The following is a 24,969-nucleotide window of genomic DNA, read 5'->3' as shown; positions in this document are numbered from 1 at the left end:
CAATGGATTTAGAAAATTCATGATTTGATCAGGAACTCTGAGGCTATGTAAACAGCGCCTGCTACTGTGGTACTTGTAGGACTGTTCGTTTTTTATATTAAGCAGTTTTGTGTTATTTTGTGTTTATAACCTGTTAAGTACTGTAACATCCAAAATAGTTTATTCCAGACTTGTTAGAAAGTCTGTAACAAAAGCAAGTTTGCTTTGGATTGTTATTGTCGACTCATTGTAGATACTACTGTTAAGACACCCACCATGCAAGTATCACAATGTCCCTAAACAATATGTTAAAATAAATTAGTTCTGCACAGTATAAAAATGAGTTGATTTTGCCAGTGCTTGCTAATCTATTAACTAGTTTTAAATTTAAAGCATTTTTGTTTTGGCTTTATTTTTAAAGTTTTCACACATGGCAATGCTGTCCTACAATTTGCAGAATTATATTGTGATCATTCCACTGTTTGTGAACCAGAGCTATGTTTTAAAACTGAGAGTTAGCAAATGCCTATCGCTATACTGTACTGCAGCTACTAATCCCTATATTTTAAAATTAAGGACTATATAACAATAATGCTGCAACTTATTTTTAGAACGCCTTCTTTGTTCTTATACTAGTTGCTGCAGTGATTTTGTAGATCTCCAAAACACTAAATCGCTCAATTTGTGAACTTTTTTTTCATTTTAGCTGACTCTGGTATTTCATTAAAACATCATGCAAGCTGTTAATTGTGAAACCATTTGCAGCAGATTTAATCTAAAGCTTAATGCGGTAACTTTCAGTTTGTTTTAAATGCTGTGGATGTCATTTATTTCAAATTTATATCAAGCACCTACCATGCCTTTCTGTAGTCGTTTGAATGTGCACATGCTTGAGGTGTTTTACTACTTCAAAATTCTATCATCAGCCACTAAATTGATTGAGTACATATTTCCTTTACTTTCTTGTCTCGTCAAACCATTTAGTTTTGTTTTAGTTCTGGTCTTATTGTTTTGTAATTTGGGAGCACGGTTTAGCAGTTTACAGTTTAATGACAAGTATCTGTTACTTTTTCATTGTACACCTCAATTTAAGTTTACTTCCATATGTCTGTAGTAGTCTAACCCAAAATGTTCGACAAGGCTGCTTAAACTTGGTTTGAGGAGTAAAAGCTCTTAACAGGAAAATGTAATTGAGCTGTAACAAAGGGACTACAGACCATAAGGTAGCCCAAGGCAGATTTATATTAATAGAAGTAGACAGTGAATTAAACCCTGTGGGGTTTCACTTCACTTAATCTGCAACATTTAAATGTAGACGTGGATCTGAAAAGCTGTTATTTTAATAAATAGTCACTTTGAAGTTAAAATTTTCACTGGCATTATTCTGTATTCCATTTAAATACAAAGACATTTTTACAAATCTGTTAGGCATGCAACACTGGTTCTTTCTTTTTCAGTAAAAAGCATTTTCCCTGAAGCCTATAAAGACCAACAGGGTATATTAAAAATAAATTAAATGCCATATATTTCTAAAACAGCATCCTATTTCAAATTCCATTGTACCAAGAAAGCAAGTGGGCACTAGACAGCTACATAATTAACTTTAGCCATATAGATGAGTGTCAAAAGTAAAATGGTGGTGGTGTTATAACCTGTGAGAATTGATTGTTGTAACCTTCAGTGTGATTCGGGGGTTGGGGCATGAGCGAGGGCCCCCCCCCCCCCCCCCCCCCCTTATTTCCTTCATACAAATAACATCTGCTAAACTCCTATGTAACCCTTTGCAGTCCATTTATTCAGTGCTCGTCAGGCGTGTCAGGTCCAATTTATTTTCACATGCGCTGTTTATTTTACACACGCTGTTATAAAAGATAGAGTAAAATAGGTTTAAAAGGCATTGCATGACAAAACGACATCAGTACTGCGTTTCCAGCCAAGCCCTACCCCTTGTTCGCTGTATTTCACATACTTTGTAGACGTGCATACTGATCAGTCCTCTCCTGAGCCCTCGTTTTATCACCAAACGCCTCCATAATGTGATCCATTTCATTATTTTATTACTATAACATCTCAAAAAGCTCTGCAAATGTCTGATTCTTTGAGCGCTGGATGTGGAAGCAGCTATTTTTATGTTGTGTCCATGTTATCTCTGGTGCAGGAGCTAGGCTCTATTGCTCAGATATGCCCACTTTTTTTTGTTTGTTTGTTTTTTTTGTTTGTTTGTTTCCGGTTTCATTCAGTTCCTATAGGTCTCACTTGGCCATTGAAGAAAGGTATGTTTTTTCTGCTTCTTACAGAGAAAATACGACTATACCTGTGCTTCACGTCTTTTTGATGATGTCGGACAGGTCTTGTGTTTTTTTTTTTTTTTTTTTTTTTTTTTTTTGCCTGTTGCAGCACAGCTGACAAACGCTGCTGACCATTTTCACCTCGATACTGGTGGACAAAGCTGTCGCGCTCAGAATTCTCAAATCCATTCCCGGGTGGGTATGCACGTGTGTGTTTTGAGAATCTTGGTGAAGGATGCTAGAACCAAGATGGCCACCATTGTACATGGCATTGTTTAATTGTTTGATTGAGTGATTTGAAGTCTGAATGGAAAAATGTGAAATATGGGCAGGTGCTGATTGGATGATTGATGGAATCAATCAAGCCCCTGGCCACATGGTATAAAAGGAACAAAGGGGTGCTGGAGCAGAGAAATTAAGAGAAAGGAAAGCATCATGTTAGCTGTAGCTTGGGTGTGGTATTCTGTTTATTTTGATGAGTTTTGTAGGGTTTTTGTTCAAACCTTTTGTTTGTTTTTATGTTTGATTTGCTTATTTGTGAATAAAAGTGCAGCAAGGCACTTTAACCTGAAGTTTCGTGTTTGGGGTTTGCTATTTCTGCCACAGACCGCCCACCACTACGCCACAGGCTCCATGGGGCAGCAAGTGCAGATTGGCCACACGAGGACATACTGTCCATCACCGCCTCTGAAGAAGTGGGAGAGCTTTGCTAACAGGGAGAGCTTATACTGCTAATTTAAGAGCGCTACTGCAGCCTTGCAAGTGCCCTGGCCTACAGCAGGCCTATGATTTGATGAGAAACCTACCACCTCTGCCATACTTCTCTGTTCACCCAGACTTTTTAGATGAAATCCAGTCTTCCCAGGATCATCCGGCAATATCTCCTGGTGTTTCCCGTTTGGTGGACTCCCTGTATAGGGTGCACGATGCAGAGAAGCTGGGCCTGGCCCACTTTTTGCTGGTTGAGGCTTCCATTGCTGCCTCGAGCCTGCTTTGGCGTTGCTATCCATGGATGCTGCCTGCCCTAACCAGCAGTGCCAAATGTCTGAGGTGGTCCTCAAAAGAGCCTACTCAGGCGGGGCATTCGCCGCATGAGTAGGGAATTTCAACAGCATCCCGGTGGCCTACCAATCGCATTGCTGAGGTCCCTCCCACAAACCACAACAGCTGGATGAGTTGCGCCTGGTGAAATAAAACCTGCTGTGTGTCCAAAATCAACAGACAGGCTGTAAGCGGAAACCTGGCTGCGCTGGTAGCCGCCTGCAGGCAGCTTTGGCTTTCCCTGATGGGGACAAAGCACCGCTGTTGGACGCCCCAGTCACTCCAGGGCATACGTTTTTGGTCTTGCGGTGGATCTCAAAGATACCTACTTTCACAACCGTGTAAAACCTGTCCACAGGAAATGCGGTTTGACTTCAAGGGACCATGTATGAGTTCCGTGTACTGCCGTTCAGCCTTTCTCTAGCTGGATGCTATGCTGGCTCCTCTGAGACGCAAAGGTATCAGAGTGCTCAATTACGATGATATGTGCCAAGTCACCAGCACAGGCAGTGTTGCACATGGGACGGGTCGCCAGCCACCTCCAGCAGCTAGCCTTCACGGTGAACCATTGTCACAATTGAAAGCTCTCTCATGGTGGAAACAACAAGCTCATCTGTGCTTGGGCACAATTCTGTGCAGTATCACAAGGAGAGAGGTGACCACAGACGCATACAACCTAGGTTGTGGCGCTGTCTGGAAAGGCCACAGGGTGCAGGCATGTGGAAACTCCCATGGGGAGGTATCAGAGGCACAGGGTACTCAGTCTCCTCAGGAGCACAGCTGACTAAGTTACCCCAAGAGCACACTTTTTTGAAGGATACTCGCAGGTTAAGACCCTAGAAAGGACCTTGTCCCACGCTGACAACTTAATGTAGTGCTGGATCACTTACAAGACCGCCATTCAAGCCCCTTCATTGAGCAGAGCTGAAATTCCAGCTTTTCTGCTTGCTATTCCCTCTACCAAGCGGGTAGGTGAATACAAGCATTCTCCATGACGAAAGCCTGTTTTGTTTTTTTGTGGAGGCTAGAACTAAGGTTACTCTCCACACTAATCCTGCTTTTCTCCCTAAAGCATTTGTGCTTATCAACAATTTAGTGGAGTTGGAGGCCTTCCATCTACCTCCTTTTCCACTCTGACAAGGAGAGAAAATTTCTTAGGCTGTATCCAGTTAGGTCAATGCTATTAAGATGACTGCTCCCAGAGTTGGTGACAATCTGAGCAATTGTTTATTTGCTTTGGGTCTAAGTTCCATGGGCAAGTCCTGTCTAAACAGCATCTGTGAAGGTGGATTGCCGACAGTCAGGATTGCATACAGTCTAGCCAAACTGCCCCCAACAGTAAAGGTCGCTGGTCACTCCATAAGAGGCCTTGCAACCTCCTGGGTGTAATTCCAGGGTGCATCTGTCGCAGACATTTGCAATCTACAGTATGAGGCCACGTCTCATACTTTTACCAGGTTCTACCGACTGACTGTCGTATCGGCAGTTTTGGGGCCAGAGTGTTCAGAGCCACCACTCATTCTGTTTTTTAATACATTTTTATTAAGTTCAACTTTAAGTCCTGGGGTAGTTAGCAATACACCCCTTTTGGACTTCTGGTGTTAAAATCTGAGGTTACTTGGTGTAACACTGCAGCATACACACTGCTTGAGGGTTCTTACTGTACTGTGGACTATATGCCATGGACCCTTATCAGTCTTCAGCCAGAATCCTAAAGGCCATTTATCTTACTTTTTAGCACATCTGCCAGTGCTGCAAGTCCTTCACTTGTGACGGCTTGGGTATTATATCAGATTAGGTAATGGTTACGTTTCATACTTGAAAGGGAACGTTAGGTTATTATCATAACCCTGGTTCCCTGAAATAGAAATGTAACCAATTCCCTTCCTGGTCGTTGCATTCACTCCAACACAGCAGGCCTGAAGAGAAAATGGCGCTGAGCCTTATGCATCACTGTTATTTATCTCCTGGGGGTGGAGATGATGTCTGATGCATACAGGCCTCTTAAAGGAGCAGCTTTGATATAAATGCTCAGTTAATTCAGGCTAAGATATATTCTATTAGGTAATGGATACATTTGTATTTCAGGGAACCAGTTTTATGATAATAACCTAACGTTATCCATAATAAGAGGCGGGGAACCACTGGGAATAGATGCCTTGGCACACCGGTGGCCAAGGCATCTCTTATATGCCTTCCCAATGTTCGCGTTGCTCCCACTGTGTCTGAGGGAAATCAGGCAGGACCAGGCCAAGGTGCTCTTGGCCCCATACTGTCCCAGGAGAATCTGGGTTTCAACCCTGTTGCAGCTCCTGAGTGTCCAGCCGTGGAGACTGCCGACGTGCCTCAGCCAGGCGTGGGGGACCTTATGGCAGCCGAACCTATCGAACCTGCAGCTCTGGGTCTGACCCCTGAACGTCTGCATTCTAGCCATCTGGGACTTTCCAACAGGGTTTTTACCACCAAGTCAGCGTCCACATGTTCCCAGTACAGGTACAAGTGGGCCATCTTCCAGGCGTGGTGTTTGCCTCATGGGTTCGACCCCACGAACTGTCCCATGGTTGTTATGCTGCAATTTTGCAGGACCTTTTTGGACGAGGGGAAATCCCCCTCCACGTTGAAGCTTCCTGGCCTAGCGATTTTTAAAGCTTCGTCCAGGTAGCTGGAGGCTGAGCGTGGTGCTTAATGCACTCATGAAGCCTCCATTTGAACCCTTGCATTCAGCTCAGCTGAAATTGCTATCTTTTTAAAGCAGCTATTGCCAGCTAAGCGGGTAAGTGAGATGCAAGCATGCTTTGTTGCGAAAGCCTGCTTAGATTTTACAAAGACCAGGACAAAGGTCACGCTCTATACCAATCCTGCCTTATTGGCTTTCCATGTTAACCAGTCTGTGAAATTGGAGGCTTCCATCCGCCTCCTTTCCAGTCTGACAGGGAGTGACAGCTCCATATGCTCTGCTTATTATTTGACAGTACAAAAAAGTTGGAGGCAGTCTGCTTATGGGATAAAAGGACTGTGGTCAAGCCCTGCCTCAACAGTGGCTGTCTGTGTAAATCAGACATGGTCAAGACTTCCTATAAGTTGGTCAACTTGCCCCCTCCAGAAACACTCACGCCACATTTAAACAGATGCCTTGCAACTTCATGGGCTTTATTCCAGGGTGCATTTGTCAAGGACATATGCAGTGCAGAGGTGTTGGCTACTCCCATACCTTTTATTAGGTTCTTCAGGCTAAATGTTGTGGATCCTCAAAACCCTGGTTTTAGACCTAGTGTTAAGGTGGGCTTCCCAGTCAACCCTTACAACACAGACATAGACGTGAAACTCGCAATATTTTCACCCTAGCTACTTGTTACTGGGGTTCCGAAATCGTAACGCACAAAGCAGCTTTCGGCATAGCCTTGTAGCATTACGGTCGTTGCATAGTCTTGCCCTTGGGATGGCTTTGGTACACTCACCCATTCGGTAATGGCTACATTTCTTTCTTGAACGGGAACATTAGGTTATTATCATAGAAATGTAGCCTTTTAAGGTCGCTGCGTCCAATGTGCAGCAGGCTTGAAGGAAAAACGGCACTGAGATCTGTGAGCGCTGACCTTTTGTGCCCTCAGGGGCGGGGCCACGACTGTCACAAGTGCAAAGAGCAGCTTTGATATACATTTTTTAGGATTGTGGTCTTTAGGAGCTAAATACCCATTCGGTAATGGATACATTTCTATTTCAGGGAACCAGAGTTGTGATATCCTAACATTCCCCAGCAAGTGTTTTGCACTAAACAAAGCCGCAGCAAACGATTCTCATTGTAGTGTGATAGCAAGTTCTGAAGTTTCCCTGTCAAACTGCTGTTATGGAAATGTTAATAAAGGCAGGCTTGGAAGAAAGGTGATAAATAGTGTCAACTATACTTTTTAAATCCTTTTGAATTGCACAGCAAAAGTTGTTCCTAATGTTTAGAAATCTTAAACATAACTTTTAAATTATTTTAGTATTTGTAAATCCAGCACTGTTTTTAACAGATACAGATATTCCTAACATTTGTCAAACCGACAATGTATGTGCATGAAAACATGGGTTGATGGTTCACTTACTTGTTTATTTATTAACAAATACATGTAATATTTTTCCATTATCATCTTGCATGCTATAATATAAATGGAAGTCTTTGGATCACAAGAGTGCCTAGTGTGGAAAGGGTGCTTCCAGAGTTTTTGATTTGAAAGATTGGAGCCATGTCTGCACATTGTGAGTAGAAGCAGGGCCCTGTTCAGCTGCAAAAGGTGATCCAGTCTCTAAAGAGGCTAGAGTTCTTGGTATGATGTATTTATCATGTCAGAGAACCTGGCTTAGATGGGACAGCATGGGACACACATTAGTATTCCAGCAATGTAGGTGTCATAGTTGCAACGGTGTATATATATATATATATATAATATATATATATATATATATATATATATATATATATATATATATATATATATATATGGCAGTACAGAATGGGAAACATGTCCACATCTAGTTGTGTAGGCTACAAAATGTTTGCTCACTGTAATTAAACGGATATGTGGATTATATTCTCTGTACCAGGGGTAGTAGATTTATTTTATGTGAAGGTCAAGGTTAAGGTGCTGAGCAATATTGTTGTTGGTTTTAGGGTTCTTCACTAGATTTGTAGGAGTGTGGTGTGTGTGTGTGTGTGTGTTTTTTTTTAAATCAATTTTTATACTCTTGTGAGGTTCCCCCCCCCCCCCCCCCAAATAGTCTGCCCACCCTCCGTGAATTGTGGAACTATTCTAAGTTGTTTCTGTGCTAGCAGACCCAAACGTTGTGTTCCACCATTGCAAAAACATAACATTTAGGACTATGCTACCAAACTTGTGGATATCGGGGACTGGACAACTACATTTTAAAGACAAACTACGTACCAGTACAGTGTGCTCTTAGGTAAAGCCTCACGGACATGCTTACACACACAGAGTCAAAAATTCACAGTGGCAGCTAGCAGGAACTTTGTGTCCAGAGCTGATTTGTAAAACAGGTTATTCAGAAATGTTGCAATAGTTGGAATGACATATGGGACAAATTACTTGCTAAGGACAGTTGGGATTAAGAGTGGCATGATGAATAGAAATCACTTTTGGTAGTGCTTGAAGCTCTTTTTTGACAAGCAATTTATAAGAAATGTTGTGGCCCTGTGTCGAGTCGCATGGGGGTGACTGGAAAGAACAGAATTTTTGGAGACAGATTTTTGTTGGCAGATATAAAACAGTGATAAGACAGGATATCAGGTTTGCAGCAACAAAGCACTTGTTATCCATTTAATTCAGCCTGGATCTCTTCTGTATACATTTTTTTTTAGAATGAATGCCTGCAGGAGAATGTAGGCACCAATCTACGTGTGTTTGTGGAGTGCCCAAATAATTCCGGACCAGGGTACTATTGCATGGAAATGTATTCTAAATCTTAAAACAACCATGTTCATATCAAATGTATACATTTAATATACCAATAAGATAACACAAATAAATATCATATTCATCTGTTTGGTAGATTATCTAGTTTCTTCACACATTGCCCTCTGCTGCTCCACATGCAAATATTAGGTAAAAAAAAAAAAAAAAAAGCATGGTAAAGAATAACAGTTGGTGCCCAAACAAAGCAATACGAATACCTTGTTCTTATGCAACATGGTGAGAAGATGCATCTGACCTACTGTCCTGCTAGAATCATCCTCTGTATGAACTCATTGAGCCATCTGGATTTTTACTCATCACTTTTTTTCAGCCCCAATTGGATGCAATTATAATAGAAGTTAACACATGCTTCCTCTGTCTACGGTACAGCAGGCACCATTGTACTGAGGGCTAGTTGAGTTAATTGCTCTGCTAACAAGGTGCAATGAGTCTTTCTTTTTTTTTTTTTTTAAACCGAGAAGCTCATGCAGGTGTGAAGGTTGAATTATTGAATTTAATGAAGTTAGTCTCACTCTTACCATCAGAACTAACTTTGTAATTAATTAATTAATTGTGTACACCCTATTTATACTACTTTTTAAAGGTGCAGCATCATAGTTCAAACATCGTGTTGTACATGCATTCTTTTTTAATTGTAAGTAATTTTCATGTTGTGTTTTGCCGTTTTCCCATTTTCCCATTTTGTAAAATAAGTTCTTAATCATGTTTGTTATTAATATTTGCAAATTTAAAAAAAATAATAATACAGTATTCCTCATAAGAAATCCAAAAGTTATTTATAATCAAAAACAAATGATCTAAGGCCTCGTGTCTCGCCACACGCCCTGTCATGCGTTTTTGCTTACACCCTTGTAGTGCTGTGTGAACCAATTATTCGGATTGAGTTCTCCACAGAAATCTGGTGGGGGTCATTGGTGTTGATACTAGTGAAAGCGACAATTATTAGAATGTTGTTGCTCTAATAAACATAATAATGATAAACCTTTGTAAAAGAAAAGTGAGATCCTGTTTTATTTCTTGCTCCTCTTTCAGATTTGGTTGATTTTGTAAGTGTTATTATTATTACAGAACATATTATTTTAACATAAGAAAATTAATGAATAACTAGCCAACACCAAATGGCGGAATGACCATTCAGTATGACCAGGCATCTGCTAAGGAAAAGGGCACGAGATTACAACCAAACACTGATTTACAACCAGAGTGTGGTATTTAAATTTACTGTATACAATTACCATTGCAGTAGACATTTTACAAAACATTTTAAATGTACGTTTTTAATCATGTCTTTAATTATACAAAAATGGAACATTCCTAAAACCAATAGGACATTGGGTTCCTTTATCCCAGATGAGACTGCTGCACTTGATGCCAGGCAGCTACTGTGATAATAGGTGCATCTACTGACTTTTATCTTGGTGCACCTCCTACTACCTGAGCAGAAAGAATTCTGGGACTGCAGCAGTAACTGTAAACATACCATCAAGCGTGATAGGTCAGAGTCACTAGTATTTGTAGTTGTTGTTGGTAGTAGCTTATTTGGCACACACCTTTGTCCAAGGCAACTTTAAGGGCAGTACAAGTTTACAGTTGTACTTGATTCATTTATTGCTTGTTTGTTTTTAGTAGACCTATTTATGTAGTGTGTGTGTGTGTCATCATATATATATATATATATATATATATATATATATATATATATATATATATATATATATATATATATATATATATATATATATATCAAGCGATTAAACTAATAGGGTATTTGTGCTAGACTGTAAACAGTGCAGTTGACAGTGGGGACAACATAGCTGCTTCTCTAATGAAGCTATAGCTTGACACACCCGTAAAAGTACTAGATCAATCTATTACCATGCCTGGTTTTAGTTTGGACAGACAGACAGCTGTTTTCTCACAACTTCTTGGGAAGAAATGGAACAGACTTCAGTTTTGACAAAAATATTCCTGTCGGTCAAAGTCAAATAAGGAAAGTCACCTACAGTGAGCGTGGGTCTGGCGAGATGTTGCCGGCGCTGTGCTAATATGCCTAGTTATTTGCCTAGCTGCCTTTTTAATTAGAACTCTCTCTCCAGAGAGCAGCAGTTAAAGCACAGAATTCTGACAGTGCTGTGAAAGAGAAACCTTGGTCAGCTGACTTTCCACATTATTTCAACTGTTTATACTGTGGGTGACTTACTGCTGTTAATGTAATTCATAGGATGAACGTCCATTGGCAGCTGTGGAAGGAGAAAATGTGATATGTTTTGCACAAGTATCAAACTGGCTACTTAATTATCCATGTCTGCAGAAATAAACAACTTGGGTTGGTGGTCTTTGTGCTAATGCACCAATTCAACTGCAAAGTGTAAAAATGTACTTCCACACAAAGCAATTTCAAAGCTGTTTTTTTTTTGCTGTAATTGACAATTTATGCAAATCAGATTAAAACAAGAATAATATTAATTATATAAAATCATCATTCATAAATGCATTCTTTTTGCAATGCTGAAATCGAATGACAACATTATGCAAATCACACTTAAATGCATATTTTTACATATTATATTTGTATTCATTTTAACAAGATTCAGCTGGTACTTAGTTACTGTTGATGTATCAGAATTGGCAGAAATGGTGTCCAAACGTGATGAAATCCACTTCATAACACTTTCTCATAAAAACTCTGTTTGATAGAATTTTGCACTTTTAAGTTTGTACGTATATGATAAAAGGCAATGTAGTTTCTCACTTGGCTAGTATTGCATTTGTCCACATGTCTGCTTGATGGAGAACACTGTGTGACTGTGGTAGTTACCAGTTTATGGCCCAGCCTCCAACAAATGAATTTCAATTTTAAAATTAAATGTTCTTTGAAAGATAATTGAGCAATTTAATGGTATTCTGTGTATTTAATTATGCCTCCTAGCTATGCATTAAAATCAATTACGCTTGTATGTTTCCCCCTGTGTAAATCAGCTTTTTTCGAAGCTGAAAAAGAAAAGTTTAAAGTAATTTGAACCTAATTTTATATACGTTTGCCTTGTGTAACAGTACTGCATAATATAACTACAGGGAAAGGTTGACCCCGTAAAACAAATTTTATCCTTTTGAAGGAACATGCTTAACTAATATGGGTGTCTACCAATGGTTCTGAAATGCATGCCATTAAATATACACACTTAATTATCTAGTAAAACTTTCTTTAAATGTCCCCCATGTCGACTTTTGTACTGTTTTCACACACTCCAAAAGGTGTATATGCACTTCTCGAATAGTCAATTTGCAACCTTTCCTCGATACCTTCACGGTGTTCCACTTACATACAGATTATTGCGTTTGACAGTACTTTTTAAATTTACATTTGATCTCTTGCATACTGTACGTACAAATCCCAAAACCAAGGTGCATGGATTGGATGTTTTTACAGGAAGAATTTCATCTTATGCAGTACGGATACAGTTTGCAGTACTTCTATTAAACAGTAGGTTTCGTTTGGGAAACTCGCTTCTTGAATATTTGTAATTGAGACATTTGTGCAGCTTGTGAACACTCCAATTTTTATTTAGTTTTTTTTGTATTGTTTTTTAAATCCTCTCCCTGCTCATATTACTCTTTACTGTATAGTATATAGCATTTTGAATTTATTTATTACAAGAAGCAGATCATATGTATTTCATGCTCATAATAGGAGAGAACTGCAGAAATACCCAAGTGAAAGACACAGCAGCATGTTGCCAGCACAGTGCAGTTGAGAATATGTTCCTTTACCTTTATGGTTTTGATTTAAAACCCGAGTTGAAACTGAAGGCAAATTCTATGTCCAAGTATCCTTGGCAACAATTTGTTAGCATAATAAGGAAAGACTGGCATTTGTAACGGATTGTTGATAATAGCAGCAGAGATTCACTCTATTGAATGCAATCTGTTTTTTTTTTTTGTTTGTTTGAGGAATGTACCCATGTTACTGTTAAAGGCAGACTTACAGATCTCACTTTTTTTTCCCAACAGAAGGTAAATGCAGTAGGAAGTGCTTACCAAATGCAGTATGTTTTTGTGATTTTATTTCGATAAATAATTTTTGTTTTAGCCCTCTTTCTCTTTCATGTTAAACCTTTCTCTATTAGCAGTTGGGATTCCCTTTTAAGTCTTTGGCCATCCCACTTACACAATAGCAGTCGGTTTCTTAGGTGGCCCTACATTTATGTTTTGAGGGTTACAAGTGATTGTAAATATAAATACTACAGAGAAATATAAGCAATAATGTTTATTGCCATTTTTTTATTTGTTTCATTGGTGGAGAACAATCATTTCTTAGAGATCACATTCTGCATTGCCGAATAGCCCTATCCTAAGGTATTATATGTATTTTTTTTGTGTTTACATACAGTATATCATTTTGTTGTAAGTTTGTTTTATTCAGTGTGTTGTAATGAGCAAGAGTATACCTAACCTTTGTTTTTTATACGATTTATAACTGCAACTAAAAACTGAAAAAAAATGTAACTACTAAATCACACCCAAGTGTAAGGGGACAAGTTCAATCCCATCTACAGAAAAGTGAGTTGTGCTAATGTGTGCAAATATAATATATGTTTCACACTGGTATGCCTAATTATATAATAGCTTATGTAATTCACCAACCTTTCCATAGGTTGTCGAGCAGAAAAAAACATGTATTATCCATGCTGTACATTTTAGGGATGTAATAGGTTAAACGGTTAACCGATAAATAAATGCGTACCGTTTTCGCATAAGTTAACGTATTGTTGCGTGCACAGGGGAAGGCAGCAGCAGGGCTGGTAGGTGACGCAATCACATCTGAAGACATAAGCCTGATTTTATATGCTCATTTCAAAAGAGCTGGCTCTTTTGTACAGCGGTATCGGTGCTATGCTTTAGCTCGAGAGGTCCTGGATTCATGCCCGCCCTCTGCCTGTGTGTGGATTGCCTCACACTGTGTGATGCACCTGCCTGCGGGAACCAGGATCGCTACAGTATAATACAAATTGATAAAATGTTTCTGGCATTTTGTAAATATCCAACAAAACATGTGCTCTTTATGCACTGCCTCTGCACTCTGCAACTCCTCTGCCTGTAACTTTTTATTTGGCAACACATGACGTCGGGTTAGGCATGATTAGTCGACTGAAAACTCATCTATCAAACTGGTCTCAAGCTGTCGATTTCCGGTGTTCATGTGCGGAGCAGAGCAGCTGGCATCAAAATAGAAAAGGGAGGAGTGTGTAAAGATGAAGTGGTCAAACCAAAGTTTTATCTGTCGGATACCTGCAAAATAAAAAAAAAAAAACATTTTAGTTTAAGAAGCAGGTACGTTAATATAGTATTTATTATTATTATTATTATTAATATTATTGCCACCTTTTTTACTTAGTTGTACTCCCAATGAGTCCCTCTCCCTACCTTCCTTTGTCTGAAAGTTCTGAACTGGTTACCTAGCAACCAACTTGCCATGTCAGTAGGATGCACTTCTGTAGTCTCTCTGATTTTTGTTGTGAAGGGAGTTCAAAAAGTTGCTTTATAAATATCAAAGAATTTTCTGAATAAGTGTTGGAAACAGGAGTAATGAAGGAGAATCGAATGGTAATGCAGCAAAAGTGCTGACAACAATGACCTGATCAGCAGTAAAAAAAAAAAAAAAAGCTTGTGCTAAATTACTTGCTTTGCATATTAACATTTCACTCAAAGGATGAGATATATTTGTCTTTTCTCTATGAGAAAATCGAAAGCTGGATCAAGAAGTTGTCCTTCTGGTACGAACGCTTAAACCATGGCAGTCTAGAATCATTTGTAATTATATACAGTGCCTTGCAAAAGTATTCAGGCCCCTGACCAATTCTCTCATATTACCGAATTACAAATGGTACATTGAAATTTCGTTCTGTTTGATATTTTATTTTTAAACTCAGAATCAATTATTGTAAGGTGACATTGGTTTTATGTTGGGAAATATTTTTAAGAAAAATAAAAAACTGAAATATCTTGCTTGCATAAGTTTTCAACCCCTGTGCTGTGGAAGCTCCCATTTTGCACCAATGAAAGAAATTGCCCTAACGAGGACACAGTTACCTTACCATTGGCCTCCACCTGTGAACGATTAAAGTTGCTGTCACATTTTCTGGATAAAAACCCCACTGTTGAAGGATCATTGGTAAGGCTGTGAATCTGAAGGCAAATGAAGACCAAAGAGCATTCTACAGAAGTTGGAGATAAAGTAATACAAATGCATAGATTAGAGAAAGGGTACAAAATAATATCCAAGTGTTTGGATATCCCAGTGAGAACAGTTGGATCGATAATCAGGAAGTGGAAGCTGCATCACACCACCCAGGCACTGGCAAGAAAAGGCCGTCCCTCAAAACTCAGCGCTCAAACAAGGGGACTTATGAGAGAAGCAACAGAGAGGCCAACAATCACTTTGAAGGAGCTGCAGAGTTCTTCAGAGAGCTACAGTGGCTGGGAGTGGAGTAATGGTGCACCAGCCAACCATATCAAGAGCTCTGCATAACACTGGCCTGTATGGGATATATGTGGAAAGGGTATTTAGTGTGCCGGTATAACTAGGGTTAAACGGTTAGCCGATAGAAAACAAAGTTGGATTTTTTGTTAAATTATATTTACATCCCTAGTATATTTTAAAAGAAAGTAGAATTAAATACCAATTACATTTTTAAACTTGATTGCTGCTTCCACTTGTTCTTGTGTGCAGTACAGTCAGTAAGTGTAATCACTGCTTGATCATCGTGTATTCTTAAGGGCTTTTCATACTTGCAGCACGTAAGTGTCAATCCTGTTTTAAATCTTTGTTGCAAAATTAATTGGCGGCACACTGGAAATCTTTTGGCAACTCCAAAAATAATGTTTTTTTTTTTTTGTTTTAGCACCTTGCTTTTGTCCACCATCAAATTCTTTTTCTCCAGACACTTCTATTTTTAAACCCCCAGTTATTTCAGGATAAACAATTAACAAGTCAGAGCTGTAATAATCGGCAGAAACTGCTAATGGTCTAATGTACTTTCCCTGTGGACTGTGCAGTTCAGCAAGATCTATAGTCCTACACACACGCTGTTCTGCATCACAGGGGCTGTAGCTCCTGGCTCACTAAAATTTCTTTACAATTTATTTTCCTATAATTGCAATTTCCATGGTTTTTCTTCTGTTACCTCTGCATATTCTTTGTAAATTTACGGTACGTCCTCTTCTGCTTGTCACTGAATATTGTACAACCACTAGGATCAAAGGTTTACTTATTACCAAGATTGGTATAGGCAGCGATAAATGTTCTTGTCTTATATACACACACTAGTTTTTATGACAGAAAACACACTGCCAAATGATAGCAGTTGTGTATTAGTGCTTTACAACTCATAATTTATGCGGTTTTATTGTATCCTGAGTGCATTTGTTCTTTTAAAAGCACTTTTCCATGTAAAAAGCTGTTGCCATAAATATAGTGATTAGTGTAGTCGTTGGCCCGCCTTGCAAACTATTAGAACAGCCTTTCATTTTCGCATTTAAATTTTTAGAGCCCATGTTGAATGCTGTTATTCTGTCTCAAGCAGGCTTTATAAAAATGTTTCCAGCTCTGTATTTACCCCCCATTCCCAGCCTCAGTCTGCTGGTCATTTCTGTATGTTTTGGGTTTTGTAGGGGTGTAGTTTTCAGGGCAAGGAACTCTAAAATGTTAAATGATAACACTGAGTGTAGACTCACTCCTGGATACCCATTTAGTTTGAGGCACTATTAGTCATCTGATGGGACTCATGGAAATTAATAAGGCTCATCGTTTAGCAATGGCATTTTAATCGGCACTCCCTTCACATGGTGTTACATTGGAGGTACCGGTTCAACCAGCATGGCTATCATAGCATACTTCAGAGGCATGCCATTCCATCAGGATTACAGCTAGTTGGGCAGTCCTTCATTCTTCAGAAGATAATGACCCAAACACACCTCAAAGTTGTGCAAGAACTATCTAGCGAAGAAGGAAAGTGAAGGACAACTCAATCTAATGACCTGGCCTGCCCAGTCTCCAGACCTCAATCCCATTGATCTTGTATGGGACGAACTGGACAGAAGAGTCAAAGCAAAGCTACCCACAAGTGCCCAACATCTCTGGGAATTGCTGCAGAAGAGCTGGGAAGACATGTCTGGTGATTTCCTGCTGAAACATGTTAACTGAATGCCTTGTGTTTGTGTGGCTGTTATTAAGGCAAAGGGTGGCTATTTTGAGGAATCCAAGATTGAGACAATTTTCTTGAACATTGCTTTGATACTCCTTTTATGTTTTATTTTGTATACTGTAACATGTGTTTTCATTTTCAAGTATTTACAAAAACGTATACGACGTAAAACATTGTCAATTCTAGCAAGTGTACTCAAACTTTTGACTGGTACCATATAAATAAAAAATAATTAGGGCTGCTCTGATTAACAGGTTAATTGGACCGATTTTAATGAACTAAAAAGTTGATCACAGATTTTGTATTTTGCAATTTAATTGCGCAGATTTTTATTTTTTTTTAAATGTAAAACTTTTTTTTTTTTTTTTTAAATTAACCAATAGAAGCTCTTCATTTTCTCCATGGCAGTCCAATCATAAGTGAGCGGAGGCGGGTCATAAACAGTTTTAGGTCTTTAGTAGGTTTAACCAGTAGGAATAAGTCAAAGATCTGCCCAGGTTTTGCAGCTGTCCAATCATTAGTGAGCAGTGGCAGGATATAAATATGCTAGGGTAAGGGTGTAAGATTAGCTAAATTTTGCACAGTATTGCTTATTATAGAGACTGTTATTGAGAATTATATTGAACTTTTTAAAGTAACAAATAAAAATAGAAAAATAGTCGATTTGGTTATGAATCGATACCCGAACTGACGCAGGAAGGGAAGGCATACTTCCAAAATTCAAATTGTTAAAGGTATCCGTGGCTGACAGTTAGCTGTCAATTAAAAAAAGTATACTGCTGGAACTGTATTTTGTTCAGTACAGAAAAGGTGATATGGAACAGCACTGGCTGCAGCAATCTAGGATACCTATCAAAGTTAGCACAAAAATATGAGCATTCCCAAAGTCACTTGCGAGCCACTATAAGATTCACAACTTTGACAAAACACTGGATTGATGTTCAACTGGATGAGCAGAAGTGTAGGAATACAATTCATCAATGGGCAAGCAAGAAAAAATCATTGTGAGTTTCTTGGCATTCAGAGGGCCCGATGAAAGCACCAATTCCTCAAATAGTGTCTCAGGTTTTGCTAGATGCAGAAGTACAGAAAGCCAGGTATGTGACTGACAGTGGCCTGAAAGAACGGTTGTTCTCTGTAAATTGTTACATTTACTAAATAGAAATAATAAAAAGCCTTTAAAGACCTTTTTTTTTTTTTTTTTTAAATCAACTAATGCCATAAATTAACTGATCGAAATTTTTAACCGAGTGACAGCCCTAATATAATTATAAATATTTTATATTTTTTACACTAAGTATTGAGAATGTATCAGTAATATAATAATGTGTTCTGAAGTTCATTGTATTCACTTTATTCCAATCATACGTTACGTCAATGTAGTCTCTGTATAAAGATGCTAGGATATTCTTAAAGTAGAGTATAGAAATATTGACCCAGATGATCATATAATCATGTCTCAGAATTGGTAAGAAACGATGAATAATGTTAATTTAATGATGTCTTACATGTAACAAAGTTGTTACTCATTTTGAGATACTGTGTTAACAGTTGTGAAATGCTTTACTTACAAAAAAAATATCTATCTGGTCATAACATCTGGTCAGAAACCAAGCCCTTTGATTTTTGAGGATATTGACTGCAATATATACCAGCCCTAATAGAGTAGGATATGAATTGAAAAATTCTCTCTAAATCCTATGAGCATTCATATAATTAATATTTGAGTGCCATGTATTTCTATGTTTTATTAAAACTTAACCGGCGGTCACCTTGTCAAGATCAGATTTTATTGTGGTTTTATTGGATTATGATGATTATTTCCATTACATGAGAGTAGGTGTTAAAATTTCATGCTGATATTTGGACTCTGCTCTTGACAAGATAAGCACCAAATAAGACATAGCTTCTTTTACTGTAAACTAATGTGATCCATCTGCGTTTCCTTCCATCTGATATCGATATCCTCCTGCCTGGTGTTGATGTCTGAAGTGTAATGCTGGCTCCAGGGATCAAACACTGTGCTGCCTCCCTAGCACATCAGCATGACAGCTGTCTGGACTGAGCTGAGTAGGGTACTTCTCTGGGGTCTTCAAATGGGCACCTTCCATCCTTGGTGTTTCGTCAACTAGCCCACGACACTTTAAGAGGATTCGACAGTGATTGTGGCATACCAGCATCACCCTCCTCCATCTCCAACTCACCCCAGCTTACTTACTGTGCTTGAGATCCACAACCAGAATCTTTGTCTCAACCAGAGTCAGTTGCTTCTCCTCTCTGCTGCTACAGATAAGTTCTTCACTATGTGGCGCATCTCTTGACCACTGAATCCGATGTCTGTGAAACCAGGTTGTGGAGTGTGCCACAAATCCTGGACAATCCACCTCCACTGTGTAAACCAGGACTCTCTGTTCTGCTTCACAAGCTAGTTGAGCAAGCCAACGTTTCTTCCTTTCATGTGCCTCATCCACAGCATATCAGGTCGAAGGTTAGTGGTGGCAGTCTCAGGTGGGAAGATAAGTCGTTGTCCAACATCTGCCAGCATTTTCCAGTCTTTAGCAGCTTCCAGTTGTCCTAGATGAGTTTTAGTTTTAATACCTGTTCTTGGTGGTTGCTTGGATGGGGGAATATTGTTCTTAGTGTGTCATACGTTCCTGGAATTGGTGGCAACCTGTTGGTCATGCTGCACATGTCTTCCAATGCGAAGGCCAAACATTGCAGCACCTGGTCATGATGCCAAGTAAACGGTCTTTGGCTACGACTCACCTTACATCCTGTCAAAGTGTAGCTCTTAATGTAGCTGGCGATGAACTCTACTGTTGTTAAAGAAACCTGTGAGTGGCTAGAAGCCTTTGCAGTAGACCAAACTGAAAGCACTGGAATTTAAGTTTGCCTGTTAAAGCGATTCTGTCTATGCTCTTCAACCCTTGCACTGCTTATTGTCTCACTTCTCCCATACAAACTGTGTCCTTTAGGTCCCCATCATACCATCTCCGAAAACTTCTAGGCTTCTCAGACACTGTTGGTATAGTCTAACCTTCAATGTAGAACCTCTTATCCACTACTTTACCTTTTAGTTATGGAGATGCTCCTTGATTTAGTGCCCATTCAATGTTATTAATTAGTTTGCCCAATAATCAGTTAGTGCAGGCTACTGTTGTAGTCATGGTTGTCATGTCATCCATGTATGTTGTAATTGGTGGTGGTCACATTCCAGAAGCCAAGCATTTTCCTCCCATTACCAATTTTGCTGCCCTAATAATTACTTCCATTGCCATGGTAAAAGCCAGTGAAGAAATGGTGTATCCTGCCATTATTCCAATTTCTAGACCTTGCCATGTAGTGGTGAATTCAGAAGTTGAAAAACAAAAATCAAATGCTGCCCAAAGAAGTTCATGTGGTACTGAACCGTATCATTGGCTAAATCCAGGAATGTCACATGGAGCTCCTTCCTCTCCTTATTAGCTGTTTTGAATTTGCTGCCAGATCACACCGATGTGCTCTAAGTGTCCTGGGAGACCTGGAATACTGTCTTTCTGTACTGAAGTGTCAATGAAGCAGTTCTTCAATATGTAATCTGACAATCTCTGAGCAACAGTGCTGAAGAAAATCTTGCCTTCCACGTTTAACAGGGAAATAGAGTGAAACTGACCAATACTCAGAGAATCGTTTTCTTTGGGTATAAAGACCGCACCTGCTCAGCACCATGCTCTTGGAACAACCTGTTTTTCCCATGCTACTTTCATCAATTTCCTCAGGATTCATACAACACCAGGGGCACTCTTGTACACTCTGTATGGAACTCCATTAAGCTCAAGAGATGATGACACCCTTGCTTTTCATACAGCTTGCTAAACACAGACTTGATTTAATTATTTCTACCCTCTTCTATAAAATACAATGCTGATTTCCCCCACGTATGGAAGTCTCTTTCCCATCTGAACTGTAACTATGGGGAGTATTTGATTGGTAGATTTGAGCCTACAACTGAACTGAAATGCAATGACCCCCAGCTAATGTGCTGTATACATTTTAATGTTTTTTAAGTATTAATGTATTTTTGGATGGATTGACAGTATACCTTGGGAGTTGGGTTTGAATGGTAATAGCTTGAGCTTGAATGGTAATAGCCTTCTGGCACCTCCTCTAGAGTCACCTATTCAGACAACACCTGTAAAACTCAAATCTCCCTCTGGACAATATAGCACTCTGCCTTTGAATGCACTTTAACTTGCACTTATCTGCTCCCTATTTTACTGTATTTAATCCTGCATTTAACCCAATCTGTAATACTTTTGTATTTCAGTTGCACTTGTATCTAACCCTGGTCTGTCAACACTTATCTGCTCTGGAACTGCCCGATATGAAATTGTACTGTGTTTTGTATTCACTGTTATTAGGACTGAAGTCACTGTATTTTGTATTTTGCTCTTAATTGTACTGTATTTCTTTATGGTTTATGTACACTTGTATGTAGTGAAGAGTGGTGTTGGATTTGAGTATTCGGAAAGTGTAATGCTCAAGCACTCATGCTATGTATTTATCGAGAACCGCACCCCTACTATCAAAGACTGCAAACGTTTTAATGTCTGAGGCAGACCTTTTAATATCAGTCACAGTGCTCTTTCCAATTTCAAAATCTTATGCTATTTTTTCCCTGGTAACACTCTTTTCCAGAAGTGAAAGTATATGAGTTATTTTTTATATATTTTTTTTAAACGGAAGAGGTTCCTGTTTTTGTTTTTGTTTTGTTTTATTTATTTGTTTTTTTGCTTAGTTTTTTCTTTTTTTATAAATGAACTTTTAAAGAAATAAACTATTAAAAAATAAATAAATAAATAAATTATACTATCCGAAAAAATGTGTTGAATATGTATATAGTTCTCCACTGAAAACTTTTTAAATACAAACATTGGTTAATTTGAAGAGGACATTTAAATATTAACATTTCAATATATACTTTGAGTACATGTTTCAATGTTTTTTTATTTTTACTTTGTAGTTAAGTCTTTGCTATGTTAAAACGTTATTTGCTTATTTAGGGTTTCTTTGCTTATAAAATACTAACATGGGCTGTCCATATACATTAGAATGTAATATAAAGAGTGTGTGTGTGCTGACACTGCATAGCATTTAAATTTTCATAAAAATGTACCAAAATGTCTCTAATGTGAAATGTTTTTTTTTATATATATATATTTTGCAATGAGAGTTTGTGTCCTGATAGACAGAAGTGAGACTGTTAGTAATAAGATTACTGTGCATTCAATCACACCGCAGCAGAGCTGCAGTGTCCAGAATCCAGTCACATCTGTCTCGATTTAGCAACACTCCTGCAGCAGGTACTCTCCTAATAGCTAAATATTTCATCCCAGAAATACCCGACATAGGAGACATGTTGTATGACACTTGCTGGAACAATCTCCATTTTTCTGTCTCCCTCTCTGCCATTCAGTTTGACAAAACGTATGCCTACAGCATCCGCCACAGCTTCGGCAAGGAAGGCAAGCGCACTGACTACACTCCCTACAGTTGCATGAAGATTATTCTGTCTAACCCTCCCAGTCAGGGGGACCATCACGGTGAGTATTATACTGAGAGACTCAAAACAAACACAAAAAACATGTTCATCAATTGAAAGTTGTCTTTTTGCCCTTCAAAGAAAATAATGAAGTGGTGCTTGTCTTTGTAGCATTGCGCTTTAATCCTGGCTAAAAAATGACAATTGGAAAATGTATGGGTTCAGCTGAGATTTCATGTTGTCTACAGTGGAGATTGTAGCTTGTGCAGAAGCGTCTGTGTGTAGACATGTTAAAATCCCAGCGGTTCCACTTTTTAAAAATTTATTTAGTCTGCCTTTTTGGGGAGATAGGGTTAGCAGACAGGAGGTTTACAGGAGCGTGTTGCTATGTGACCTATGCCTCATTTTAGAGAGAATATGGTTGTGATGCAGCAGTGGTTCCCAAACACTTTCCTGTTCATCTGCTATACCTTGTCTTCCAAAACAAGCCTGACCTTTTAGATGAGTTAAACAAAACCAACTAGGCAGCTGTTGAAGCTTTTAGAATGCTAAAATATTATTTCTTGCCTTGTCTGATTAACTCTACACCGAGTGAACTGGTCTCCATGTTGCTTGGTCAGGAGGAAACAAACTGATCTCTTACCCAGAGATCATTTGATGTTATCATTTTCAGCACAAGCTCATGTCACTTCCTCCATAAGGGGGGGCGGGCGAGGGGGGGCGGTCACCAAACACTCTACCCACCCTAGCGACCTTCCCGGCTAGTTAGCATGTTGGAAGTTGTAGTAATGTGAACATTGATGGCGGGTAAGTAAGAACCCCTTTGAAAGATATTAAATGTAGATAGAAAGACTCCCAAGTCCTGCACTGATCTTGGGTCGCACAGAGGGTAACTTCTTTCCATTTTTCCAATCATCTGTATGGACCTAAAACCTGAAGGGCCCCCCAACCCCCTCACCCCACCCCTTTTTGTACTTGTTCAGATAGCCAAAGCTTTTCAGTAGTTGCCCTTTGGTCTTCAGACAGCTAAAATCAACCGCAAAGGATCATGGAAAATATTGTCTTGTTCTGGACAGCAGATCACTGCTCCACTGTAGGTGCATAGACTGCTTCCTCTATTTCCAGGATCTCAGAAATCCAACATTTTTAGGCCCAGTGAGGAACTGGGTACAGGACTGGCTCACTGTTAATTTACTATCCAAATATTGTTGGTTAATTGTCAGGGACGAGTATGCCTACATATGCCAGTCGATAAAGAAATGGATTGGATTCTGTGCATGGCTGCTCCCTGCTAAAAAGTCGAGGAATTATAGTGGCAGCTGGTGTTCTATTGTGTGAAAAAAAAACGGCTACTCCTTGTAAACTAGTAGTTGAATACTTCCTGTAGCACATCTGGCAGGTCTGTTACTCGTGGGGTAGCTTCTATGCAGAGTATATCCAGGATGCTATTAGTAAGTCTGGCAAGTAGGTTGATGGATTGTGGTGTCCTTTGTCTCATTGATTGAAGTAGGGGTTTCAGTACACAGCAGATTGACAAAAGTCAGGATGATTTTAGTGAAGGTGTTAGTTGTCACCTTGTGGTTCATGTTGTAACTCCCAAAGAAGGATTGATGTTGAGGGAAACTGCAGTTTTGCTTCTCTTATCAAGGAGATTACTGCTGACAGTGCCCAGAAACTTCTGAAATAACTGTGCTGTTGGCCTGGCCCCTATCTATAAGTGTATAGAGTTAGGTTCCCAGAAATGCAGAGTGTATGCTTGTGGCAGAGCAGAGCTCTGCCCTATATAGATTGGCAGGGATGGGTTTAAATTCCCCTACCTGCCTGGGTTTATTGTGTTCAGGTGGCTGGGGTTGATTGGAGTAATTAACGATCAGTCAGCACCCAGCCACTTGACATAAAAGGAGGCCTCAGCTTCCCATTAGGGAGAGGAGGGAGCTGAGGAAGCAAGCAGATGGTTGTGCTTGCTATTTTTTTTTGGTTTGCGTGTTTTTGTGAATAGTATGGTCCAATGAAGGCATCGCCCAGCCTGGAAACCTTTATTTTGTAAGTTTTGCTTTGTTATATGTGTTTGAATATCTTTGTTTTGGCCCTTGTGCCCTTTTATTTTGTGTTTATTTATCATAAAAGTATTATTTTTTTGAACTGCAGTCTGTCTCTGGGCCTCTATCCGCTCGCCAGCCTGTCACAATGCTGTAGAGAGAGGTGATATTTCCCTGTAGACCAGTAAGCCTCTGTCCTGGAAAAACTTGCTGTGCTCCAGGGTTTACTGTCCTTTTTATTCTTTTTTGAGAGAGAGAAAGAGAAAGAACTTGGCCTCAAAAGACCTCTAAGGATGTATGTCTATGCCTTGTGAATGTTATACTTGGTGAATACTTCAGCTATGGAGATCCCCAAGGAAAGGGGGGGGGGTTACTGCAACAGATAGCTGGAATGGACCCCTTCTGAAAGAATGAGAGCATAGA

The 24,969-nt window shown here is 39.3% G+C and overlaps 1 protein-coding gene across 4 annotated transcripts in view; it reads left to right on the top strand.

The window, feature by feature from the left end:
- prim2 (DNA primase subunit 2) overlaps window positions 1–24,969 on the top strand; it is a 126,628-nt gene that overhangs the window by 87,884 nt on the left and 13,775 nt on the right. For all 4 annotated transcript variants that reach the window (XM_041252090.1, XM_041252092.1, XM_041252091.1 and 1 more), the window contains exon 11: window positions 22,442–22,568. In XM_041252090.1, the coding sequence (XP_041108024.1) occupies window positions 22,442–22,568 (127 nt within the window). The remainder of the gene's footprint in view (window positions 1–22,441; window positions 22,569–24,969) is intronic.

This window comes from Polyodon spathula, chromosome 6, assembly GCF_017654505.1.
Source record: "Polyodon spathula isolate WHYD16114869_AA chromosome 6, ASM1765450v1, whole genome shotgun sequence".
Classification (NCBI taxonomy): Eukaryota; Metazoa; Chordata; class Actinopteri; order Acipenseriformes; family Polyodontidae; genus Polyodon; species Polyodon spathula.
Note: the sequence above shows the minus strand (reverse complement) of the source record. Positions and strands in the feature narration are given on the sequence as shown.